Source organism: Cydia amplana, chromosome 8, assembly GCF_948474715.1.
Source record: "Cydia amplana chromosome 8, ilCydAmpl1.1, whole genome shotgun sequence".
Taxonomy (NCBI): Eukaryota; Metazoa; Arthropoda; class Insecta; order Lepidoptera; family Tortricidae; genus Cydia; species Cydia amplana.
The window spans coordinates 2107143-2119502 of record NC_086076.1 but is presented as its reverse complement, the minus strand read 5'-3'; the positions used below and the strand labels follow the sequence as shown (position 1 = coordinate 2119502).

Here is a 12360-nt window from a genome sequence, read left to right as displayed (position 1 = left end):
TAAAATTGCCGACGAATTAATTTCATGAATTAGATTTTTTATTCTTCGGCCATTTTGCGGTTGAATGGTTGGATTTATTGTTTAATTGACTTTTTTATGTTTAATAGACTGAATTTATTAATGTTAATTTATAAAAATTGTATTTATTATTTTTATCCTTTGTTGTGGTGCAAATGTGTTTGAAATTGAATGTAGTTTATGAGAAGTATGTTTAAGATTTTAAATTATTTTTGGTTTGTTAGAATCTGTCAGAAATTTTCTGTAATATACTAAACTTACGAATGATAAATGTATCAAAGATAAATAAATTGTAGAAATAACTTAGTCTTTCACTTTAAATATTAAAGCGTAAAATATCAAAACCCGTCCTAACGCGCCTACTTTCTTGAATCAATTTACGTAATAAGTATTGAATACTAGTTAAGTACTGCATTGGAAGGCAATAAGTGTTTCATTCCCAAAACTTAGGCTAGCCCAGGTATAGAGTTCGTTTTATAATTATAGCGATCTGCACTCGAATACATTCTATAAATAAATAAGAAAACAAAAGTATATTTTAAATATTTTATTAGGTCACTCATCACCTTCTACTTAACTATTTACACAATAGTTTATTAAAGTATTAAAATAAAATATAGTTAACTAAAGTATATAACTTTACTAAGAGGAATAACATTTTTTAAATAACTTTCTATGTTACCAAACATTTGCAATGAGAATTGAGTAAATGTCGTTTACCTATATGATTTTTCAACATTTTGGCACACTAAAGAAAATCATCAGGGTATTTTATGTCAGAAAATTATAAGCCTTTAACGGTAGATCATAGTAACTAATTTTAAATAATATCAGCAAATATTAATAACATATAATTGTATAAAGCTTTTACTACTACTGCTGCTATGTATTATCAAAGGTTCGTAATTTTTTTTGCTACCTTCTGCAGGTTAAACATTTCTGTAGAATTGAAAATGCCAAATAAGCATACAATTTTACTTTGATAATATATGCAACACCAGATTGTGAGTCGACAGGATTGGCCACAGCTAAAAACATGTATTTTTGAGCGAGCATTTATGTTTATATTGCATTTCTAAAAAAAAAAACTTTCCTATTTTGTAACCATTTTTTAAATGAATACAATATCTATCTGATCTATTTTTCACAAGCTTCTAACTATAAAAATAACAAATAATATTGTTTTAATTCATTGAAAAAAAGGTAACACAATAGGAATATCAACGGCGTTTTAACTACTGGAGTACAAAGTTTTTTTTTACAAATGCTCATTTAACTTTCACCCTTGGCAGTTTTCAGGTTATCTTTTTGTTATTCGGCCATTATTTTCTACGTTATGATTACTGTTGGTAACGGTAGTACTGCGGCTGCTGCTGTTGCTGCTGGTGTTGCTGCTGGTGCTGCTGGTGCTGGTGCTGGGGTTGAGGCTGGAGGCTCTGCAGCTGAGGTTTCGGCGTGGGGATCTTTACCACGATGTCGGTGGGCTGTCGGGATACCTACGAGAAAATACGGGGTTGATGTTTATTAATCTGTTATATTTATATTTAGGAACTACATAGTTCCATTAAATTAATTGTTTTTGGGGAATGTGCCATATTATGTTGTCCAGTTGTTACCTAATATGGCCAAATGTTAATAGTGCGCCATTGTCATAAAATCCTAATGCGAATAATCTGAACAAAACGTAGTAATATTTGGTAGGTACTTTTAAAATAATCAATAGAGTTATTATCAAGCTACTTAAGGATTTTGCAGTGAAAAAGTGTGGTATTATCACCATAGACGGCAAATTTCTATGAGACAACTCGTTTATAGTGACACTTCCACACGTTTTGTCCTGTCAAAGTTGGGGATGAACTTACCTTAGAAAGACTTTAGAAATTGAATTTAATAGAACCCAAAATTACTTAATACATACCTACCCACATATTTCATTTCGTTACCTTTTTGACATACATGTATGAAAAAGTAACAACATGGATGTTTACAGAAGTTCATTCACCGTTCAGTGACCCAAAATTACTTAATAGTCTTAATACATACCTACATATTCCATTTCGTTACCTTGTCGACATACATGTATGAAAAAGTAACAGAAGTTCTAATTTTGAGCAGAAAAAGTACCTATGTTTGGTTCGTTGCCTCACCTCAGCCTTGAATCCTTCCATAGGGTCAGCAGTATACGTCACGGTCCTGATGAACCCATCGCTGTCCACGACGGAGTACGAGCCTTTGATGAGGTCACTCTGTTCTTTAATTTTTTGGTGGTCTACTGGCAGCCTTAAAGCTAGGTTTAAACAGAATTCCTTCTTACCTCAGCCTTGAAGCCTTCCTTAGGGTCAGCAGTATACGTCACGGTCCTGATGAACCCATCGCTGTCCACGACGGAGTACGAGCCCTTGATGACGTCACCGTCTCTCTGTTCTTTCCTGTTTTGGTAGTTGGTGTACTGATCGTCGTTCACGTCGAAACCGAACTGGTAGGATGGGTGAGGCTGTGGAAAAAATACTAGGTTAAGTCCAATAAGGAAACAATTGGATATTGCACCGCTATATTTTTTACGATTTGGGCTCGTACTGTTTTGGAACGCTGACACACAACGGTCTGATTCTAATTTTAATATACCGATATTCAAATTAGATATAGATACGATATCTTTTTTGTTTGAAGGAACGTCACTTTTGACACTGACAGATCCGATCCACATCGTATCTAGATCTAATTTTTGGCGTACCTATATTAAAATTAGAATTAGGCCGTACATAGATAATACCTACTGCACAATATTATCTATGTACGGCCTAATTCACTACGCATAATATCCATTGGAAAATTCATTAAATATGCAGATTGCTTTTGCAAATTCAATCCGATCTTGCATTCCCAGAGACAAGACCTATTTTAGAAAGTATCTGAATGCAATTTTATATCGTTGCTAAGTTGCTATAAAGAGCTTTGTCGTTTACTTCTGGACCTCATTATAAGCCAGGATTACTCAATAAAATCAAATAAAACGACTGGTCCAATTGCAAAAGTCCTTTTTTCGGAATTCTAGATCACCACTATTCCGTCAACACTACCATTATTCTGTCGATGTTCGTGACCAAATACTTAATCTTACCCAAGTTAATGGAAGAAATTTAATAGGAAGTATGTACTAAAACCATTGCAACACCACGTAACCCAAACCGGAGTTACACAAATCACCTCAGATCCGATTCCCTGTATCAAGCTCGGTCATTGCCTTCAGATCGAGTTGCTTGGCCACTGGTATTATTAACATCGTTCACCAAGAGGCGACTCAGAATAACCAATATACGCAACCTCACCGACTATTTAGATCATTTTTAGTGTCCTGTTTATGATAAAACGTATATGCTATCGATTATTTCACTTATTTTTTAAAGTTGTACAGTACTTAAGTAGGTGTGGGATTTTTAGTATTATTTCTTTTCAGAATCACGAGCTCTTTAGATCTTACTAGGAGAAAAAAGTGTCAATGAATAAAAATGTGAAGATGTTTCTTTCCATTCCGTTACCATTTTTTAATCGATATAGGTATGACGGTAACGGAATGGAAGGAAAAAAAAATGCAGTACTTGTATGTACAACTACTGTTCTTTAAATTAATTTGCTATTCTTTAACTAAATACCCTCATAAGTATTTTTGTATCATTCAAGATACCTAAGTCCAAGTCCAATTTGCTACGGATCTCAGTTTACTGGTTTCGTAAGTCTCGACTCGTTAATCGCTCGTAATTGGTAATACACGACCACTTTAGTCTAGTCTAGTGAAAGTTGTCCGTGATATGATACGATTACGTCTACAATATTGAAGGACTGCATTAGAAATGGAGCGGAAGGGCCTTAGGGAGATAGTCAATTAAGTATAGTTACGTAATTTACATATGCGTTGATCTGATGAAATAAGTATACTTATGTATAATGGTTTTGTAATAGGTCTTATTAATTGGCTTCACTACACGTGCGTGTAATGTTAGTTAGTGGACAATTAAACATTAATTGACCGTCCACAGTGGAGGCTTACTGTGAAGCCAGGCGATGCTCTGAACTGAACTCGATACTAAGCGTGACGAGCTAAAGGCCAGACCACCTGTGGCCATCACATATAATTACGTCGGAGGGGTGCTGACCTGCAGCTAGTGAGGCCGCACATTTTCTGCAAGATTGGCTACGTCTGTCACCTAAGAGCGCACCAGCGACGCTCTCAGCGGTAAAAAGCAGTCGCTGTGGCCGAAAATGGCTAGGAGATAATGATGATGATGAAACATTACCCATTTATGTTGCTACCTATTTATTTATTGTATAAAAGCAGTTGTGGCTGAGTGCATCTGACGTCAGACTTTCTATCCAGAGGTCGCGGGTTCAAATTCATGCTCGTTCCAATGAATATTTCGAAACTTATAAAATCATTTGATATTTATCATTAGCTTTTCGGTGAAGGAAAATATCGTGAGGAAACCAGACAGCCTATCCAAGGTGGCAATCGCTTGCGCTTCGCCATCGAATCGCTATGTGTCTCTCTATCACTCGTGCATATTAGTGTGACAGTGACAGTTGCGTTTCATTCGCTACGGAGCGTTAGCAATTGGCATGTTGTCTACGGGGCCTGGATATAAGAAAGAAGAAATTCAAAGGTGTATGTGAACTCCCCAACTCGTATTGGGCCAGCGTGGGGATTAATAGTATAGCTATAGTATAGCCAAAGTCCTCTCGAGGTGTCGTAGTACCTATTCAGGCTTGCGCGTATCCTATTGAGTCGCGGGCTCGTATATGGCAGGTTGAGGACTGTACTGTAAATTAATATTGCTACTACTATACTCGGGCCATTTTATTTAAAGTTGTCCTCTACACTTTTTTTTTAATTTGTGAATTTCTATGCTATTTCTACTCAGAATCACGAGCTCTTTATATCCTAATAGGAGAAAAAAAGTGTCCCAAGGTTTTTTCCCATTCCGTTACCATTTTTCATAGACTTTGTATGGCGGTCACGGAATGGAAAGATCGAAAAATGTACTTATGGAAATTTTGGGACACTTTTTTTCTCCTATTAGGATCAAAAGGGCTCATGATTCTGAGTAGAAATAACATAAAAAATCCCAATTTTGAAAAAAAATGTGTAGGGGACAACTTCAATAAAATGGCCCACTTACGTAGGTATCTTCAGGATCGCGCGGCCTGCTGTAGACGTGTACTGGTCAGGTTGAGGCCTGCACTGCTGTTGAGGTTTGTACTGGTTAGTAATTCCTAGTACTTACATCGTAGTCTTCAGGCTCGCGGGCGTCCTGTTGTCTCGCGGGCTGGTACTGAGCAGGTTGAGGTCTGTACTGAGGTTGAGGTTGAGGTGCGGGTCTGTACTGCTGAGGCGCTGGTTGGTACTGCTGGTACTGAGGCTCGGCTTGTACTTGGTATGGCTGTGAACATATTTCGGACTTGAGTAAGAATTTGTTCTTGACAGCTGTCGATGGAAGTAATGATAATGATAGAAGAAAACTTCAATAAGAAGAACAAATAAAAAGTCTTACACTAGATGACTGGAGTAAAAAATGGAAACGGCTATAGATCTGTGTCCCTAGACATATCTTACTGATGATTGTAGGTTTTTTTTTCGATGTGGTGCGCGCACAGTTCTTGTGAGCAAGGACCCCGCTAAAAGGATACGGGCGAGCCTTGCTCATATGCATATCTGTCGCCAGTTTTCCCTTAGTCGCCTTATACGACACCCACGGGACGAGATGGGGTGGTGCCATTCTTTTCTGATGCCGGCACCACACGGCACGATGATTGTAGGTTATAGTCACCATCAAATATATTGAAGCGTCCGAGGTGCTCAAAAATGTCTCAACACGCACTCTTACGCCTTGACAGTAGAGGCGTGTTGAAATATTTGTGACCACCTATGCCAAAATATGTATTTCAATTTTAATGCCAAAATTAACAGAACTTTGATTATCGAAACTTGAATTATCGAAGGTTTGAAATATTTTATAATATGTATTTCAATTTTACTAAGTCGTATTAGTATTTTTTAAACTTCGGTAACAAAATGGAAAATAGTGACTACAAAATTGAAAAGTTACTCACCAGTCTAGCGGGTGCTGGTTGTGGGCGGGCTATGACCTGCGTCTGCGCCGGTGCTTGTTGTGCCAAGTACTGTCTCAGGAGGTGTGGTGGGATTTCTGGCTGTGGGGTTAATATGGGAATTAATCACTAAGGCCCACTTGCACCATGCCACTAACCCGGGGTTAACCAGTTAAAACGTTAACTCAGTGTCAAATTGTACTAGTAACTATGGTAACTCCAGGTTTAACCGTAGTACAAAACAAAGTCGCTTCCCGCTGTCTGTCTGTCTGTATGTATGCTTAGATCTTTAAAACTACGCAACGGATTTTGATGCGGTTTTTTTAATAGATAGAGTGATTCAAGAGGAAGGTTTATGTATAATTTGTTAACCCGTGCGAAGCCGGGGCGGGTCGCTAGTTAAAATATAAAACTTTTTTAGAATAAAATTAATATTGGGAAAATTTTATCTTTAACTAGACTGAGCCATCAAAGTTCAACCTCGGTGAATTTTTATATATACTGCATAATTTAATTACTTAAGTAAAATAGTTTAGTAGTGAGCTAGGAGTTAAATCAATATGAATACGCCAATCATTTATATAAGAATCAATAACAAAAATACCTAGGTAATTAATTAATTATACATCTCGTTAACTACATATATCATCTAGATTTTCTGATATATCTTTGTGTTTATATTATTATTACTCAATAAATTTATTTAGTTTATAAAAAAGAACATATACATTCACTTTTATGTAGAATAGAATAGAATAGAATCTTTTCACCTCAGCAGCTCGAACAAGGGTACTTTGCTACTTAAAAACAGTGAGCAAAATCGCATTTTGCTCACTGAGAGAGACAAAATGAGCAAAATGCGATTTTGCTCACTCAGTGAGCAAAATGCGATTTTGCTTACTGTTTTTAAGTAGCAAAGTACCAAGGGTTCGAGCTGCTGAGGTGAAAATTTAATTGTTGGTATATCTTAAGAAAACATGAGTGAATAGAGGTAAGTGATGAAGAAGGAATACATTTTTCGGGTTCTCTAATATGTTCTCACTGCTGAGGTGAAAAATGTTGTGTACTACACGAGATCAAAGTTATTTACATCTCGTGCGCTTTTGAGTCCCTTACTACGCTCAAGATTCTAAATTAGATTCACTCGCTACGCTCGTGAATCTATTATAGAATCTTTCGCTTGCACGGGACTCAAAATAAGCACTCGAAGAAATATCAAACTTTGATCTCTTGTTGTACAAATAACTATTATAGGTACAATAGTTACAACATGTTACCCTGCAAGGGTATTGCAATTACAAAATATAAAATATACACAATAAGAAAGGTACGCTTTATAAACATCTTTTTCTTTTTTACCGATGTTCATAAAACAAGTAGGTACCTACATTTTAAGCACTAGGTCACCTACATACGCAAAACAAGAGCATGAAACAAGTTCCAATACTAAACCATAACCGGACCATATAAGCATAACCATCGGTCAATTACGTTACGTAACGTACTTGCAAAAGTAACACAGTGGACTCGCCTGATTTGACTTGTTTTACCACACATCGTTCTTGTGCAAATTAGTTTGTTGCACATTTTCCGGTCTATTTTCTCATGCCAATTGTAGTGAGGAAATAAGTAAGTACCTAATTAAGGTAATTTGTAAGTTGACAGATATTTTTAGTGTATTTATTCAACTGATGGAGGAAGGGTAAAGATTTTTTTCTATTCCCGTACTTTTATTTGTCATTTAAAGGGTCGTGCACACATCTTTAAAACCCTACCTTATATGTAATAGTTGTCAAGACAAGTATTTCAGTCTATTCCTCAAAAAAGCATTTGTGCACACACGCAGTATCTTTTTGGCATTCTTTCGATACTTCGTGTAATGACCACTTAAAAATATTGTATGAAATACATTGTTGCCAACTTTATGTCATCTCTGACAAACAAGTGTACCATAGACATATTTTTTTAAGTTTCATTCATTCTTTTCCCACCCGTACCGGATTCTTTGCTACTTTTTGAATAAAAAATATTTGTTAAATTTACAATTTCGGCTTCGCCTCAAATTGTTACTCACGCCAATCACCTTTTTTGACCTCCCTTAAACAACGGTTGCTCAAAATACTATAAACTGGGATGTACTTTGAATTGCGGGGGATTTTTGAACGCAAGCTTAGATTATTATGTCGTGGTTGGTGGGTAACCTTAACAGAAATACACGATGAAAGCTTTCTAAAACCAATTCTTTATGGTTTAAAAATCGATGATAAAGGTTTTCCTGCGAATGAAATTAGGTATATGCTTACCTAATATTAATGCTTAGAAGGTGAGTATAATTTTTTTTATTACGGGTACCATTTCAATTAATTTTGGATGTTCAAAAACTAAAATTTTCAAGACTTCAACAACTTGTTTTTTTATCGTTTTCATATTATTGAAATTGCCAAAAAGAGTAATAGAAATCGGTATATAACAATATCAGTGTCCGTGATATCAAAGAGTTAAAAATGTCTACAATCATACAATGTCATTAATTTCAAGAAGAGCCGGCGGCGGTTCTCTGCCACGGCACGGTATTCCGACCTTTGAATTTGTACTATGTAATTTTAAGTTTACGACGACGGGAAACTTGACGTAATTAATTATAATTAATTATTAATTATGTCGGTATTTAATATATTACATATATAGGTTACTACTTGTTAATTTTATTGTGATAGTTGTGATTGGTTCTAATTAACCAAAAAAATAAAAGACAAACATAATTTGAGCCTGACAGTTTTTGTTAATTGTTTTGAACTAAATGTAAACGGGGCCTACAATTTAAATTTAAGGGGCACACATATAGGGTTACGTCATAGCACAGACAACATATAAATTATAATTATTTTATGGTCATAGTGGGAAATATTAAACAAACACAAACCTAATCTATTTTACAATTAAATCTATTCAAAATTTTAACTATATCTAGTGGCGATGAGTCCAGTTATTTTCCAAAATATTATGAAATATACTTTTTTCTACTCCCGTACTTTTATTTGTCATTTAAAGGGTCGTGCACACACCTTTAAATCCCTACCTTATAGTTGTCAAGATAAGTCTTTAGTCTATTCCCCAAAAAAGAATTTGTGCATACACGCAGTATCTTTATTGCAATTTTACGATACTTCGTGTAATGACCACTTTAAAAATATTGAATGAAATACAGTGTTGCCAACCTTATTTTAAATGTCATCTCTGGCAAATACGTGAACCATAGACATGATATTTTTTTAATTTCATTCATTCACTCATTCTTTTCCCGCCCATAGCCTCCATTTTTGCTACTTCTTGAATTAAAAATATTTGTTAAATTATAATTTTATTTCAAAGTGCTTGGTCGTAGAAAAAGTATTGTATGCAACGTTGTTTAACTGAGTCAAAAAATACTCGTGGCGTCTTTATTAACAATTTTCGGCTTCGCCTCAAATTGTTACTCACGCCACTCGCCTTTTTTGACCTCTCTTAAACAACGGTTGCATAAAATACTATTATACTAGTAGTTCGCCCCGAACTGAGAACTCGCGGTTCGCCAAAAATATCAATTGAATGCAGTCGTCAAAGGATCGAAAACCGCGTACGATTTATTGCAAGGTCTGTGGAGCCCTTAACTGATACTGTATCTGTGGTAAGCCGAAATATTTCCTGTCAAATGTCAAATGCCTATATTATGTTTATTTTATTTTATTTTTATCTTGCTAATTATTTCAAAATGGTAAATTTAAAAACTCGACCATACTTTCTTGCCAATAAAATGACCAGAATAGCAAGACACCTCACAAACAGCTTTTTGGCCTTCTAAGCTCTTCTAGCTCAAGAACCCCTTGATCGAGCCTGCTCATAATTTAATGACTAAAATATAATGCCCTCGACTACACGTTTACCCAATTTCATTTAAATTAGAACAAATTTACTTAAGTTATTGTGTATCAAACTATCTTATGACAGTTCAGCTTAAAAACATCGAAATGCCGGGACGTGCCGCTAGCCAGCCGCGTGTTCAAAGTTGAATGTAAGAACTTCGCTTCGCTCGCTCGTTCGATAAGTAACTAACCTAATCTAAATATAAACACAGCTTTGAAAATATAATATAATAAGCACTTTACACCTGAATTAATATAATTTTATTTAACCTATCCCAAATTTTAATTTTCCTAAATTTCACACACACACACACAAACTAACCTGTTCCTGTTGTTGAACTTGATACTGCTGATGCTGCGCCCTAGGAGCGGGTCCCGCCAAAACACACCCCAATGCCGCCAAAGCCACGCACTTACGCAACATTTTCACACACTTTTTAAAAAGTAACAAAATAAGGCCACTACACACACGCGTCACGTATCGTATGGTGCGTGTGCAGTCTCTTTCACCTTATATAGAGGCACCCCTTCTAGTGGTTGTGGCGGGACACGGTGCGGAGCGGTTTGATTTTGGAACGGGCTCGGATTTGAAATTGGAACAGTTTGTGAGCTTGGGGTTTTGGGGAACACTGGCTGGTTATGGTGGAAATAAAACATAAAAGCAATAAGTGTCAAAAAGAAATAGTTGAATTTTTTAACGGAAAATTCAACTGGGTTCACGTTCAACAATAAAATTGGCAAGCTGTGCTTTAATTAAATTAAATTAATGGTTATGGAACTAGGTCCTATAATACTTATGTGTTTTGTGAAAATAATGTTTTCACTTCAAAAACTCTATCAAGTTTTGATGGTTGAAAACAGTGAGCAAAATTCAGTTTTGCTCACTGACACATTTAAGACACATTTTCAGCCGGGGGGACAGGGACATAGGTAAGGGAAAAATTTACATGTCAATTTGCATAGAGATGGAATGTTCATATTTTTGTCTCATTGTTCTCGTTAATAAACTCATTTATGGAGTAGGTAATAGGCCTTCTAAATCAATAAACATTTTAAGCCGAAATAGCCGAAAGGGATAGTACCATGCATACGAAAGGGACAGCCAGATTCGTGCCTGAATCGCTGTCAAAATTCGGTTTTGTAGGAAAGTTGCTTTTCTGTACGGTAGTAGGGTAGGTACTATAATATATTAGGTACTTATACGGGTGCTTGTTACATCTTGCGGCAGTGCTAGTCCAATATATGGCCTATGTATGTACCCATGTGAAGCATCGTTGTCCGTGAGCCTATTCTCAGGTGAGCCAATAATTACCGATAGCCCGAGATAACCCCGCATTGGAGCCAAATGCCACGAGATCTTGTCGACGTCAGATATATCGGAGCGGCCGCGGTGCTCACAATATCTGAACACGCACTCTAACGCCTTGACAAATGACAATAGAGGCGTGTTCAGATATTTGTGAGCACCTTTGGCCGCTCCAATATATCTGATGGCGACGGGGCATTGTCCCGCTAATACAAAACTATAAAGGAGTCGTAGCTAATCATTATTAATTTTATGATTTCATAAGTTCGATCGGAAATATGTGACGTTATCTATGAAAAGGGACCTTATTGTCGAAAGCGCTTACGCCATTATTAACGATGCTCCGATATAAATACAATGCCGCGCGACGCTGTGCGGCGTAAGCGCCATTGACAATAAGGTCCCTTTTCATAGATAATGCCCCATATGAAGTAGGTATTAAATTTAAAACATTATAATAGCTATTTTGTAAGGAAGATATTAATCGTTGTGATTAATGTTTTCCTTATGAAATAGTTGAGCAAATGGAAGTTATGTGAAGTGCATAGAACTTAAATAAGAGGGGGTGCAAGGGAAAAAAACCGGCCAAGTGCGAGTCGGACTCGCGCACGGAGGGTTCCGCACCATCAACAAAAAATAGAGCAAAAACACGGTCACCCATCCAAGTACTGACCCCGCCCGACGTTGCTTAACTTCGGTCAAAAATCACGTTTGTTGTATGGGAGCCCCACTTAAATCTTTATTTTATTCTGTTTTTAGTATTTGTTGTTATAGCGGCAACAGAAATACATCATCTGTGAAAATTTCAATTGTCTAGCTATCACGGTTCGTGAGATACAGCCTGGTGACAGACGGACGGACGGACGGACGGACAGCGGAGTCTTAGTAATAGGGTCCCGTTTTTACCCTTTGGGTACGGAACCCTAAAAACGGCAATAACTTAAAAGGGAACAAAAGATATTGCAAGAAATAAAAGGAGTACTGGCCTTAAAATTTATGGTTTATGATGGTTCATTGTTTTGTAAATGGGTA

At 36.4% G+C, this 12360-nt stretch overlaps 1 protein-coding gene across 1 annotated transcript; it reads right to left on the bottom strand.

Annotated features, from left to right (window-relative positions):
• Positions 1 to 1358: 1358 nt before the first annotated feature.
• On the bottom strand, positions 1359 to 10503 carry LOC134649981 (cuticle protein 19.8). Its single transcript, XM_063504796.1, has 5 exons — positions 10345 to 10503; positions 6124 to 6222; positions 5298 to 5453; positions 2333 to 2512; positions 1359 to 1514 (listed from the first exon to the last, which is right to left on the bottom strand). The coding sequence occupies exons 1-5, from the start codon at positions 10444 to 10446 to the stop codon at positions 1359 to 1361; spliced, it is 693 nt and encodes a 230-aa protein (XP_063360866.1). The 5' UTR covers positions 10447 to 10503.
• Between the last annotated feature and the right edge of the window lie 1857 nt (positions 10504 to 12360).

Excerpts from the sequence above, each read along its gene's own strand:
- LOC134649981 (XM_063504796.1), bottom strand. The coding sequence starts at position 10,446 with ATGTTGCGTAAGTGCGTGGCTTTGGCGGCATTGGGGTGTGTTTTGGCG. Across the intron at positions 6,223-10,344 it reads AAGTTCAACAACAGGAACAG|CCAGAAATCCCACCACACCT; the intron begins GTTAGTTTGTGT and ends TTAACCCCACAG. Across the intron at positions 5,454-6,123 it reads AACCAGCACCCGCTAGACTG|CCATACCAAGTACAAGCCGA; the intron begins GTGAGTAACTTT and ends ATATGTTCACAG.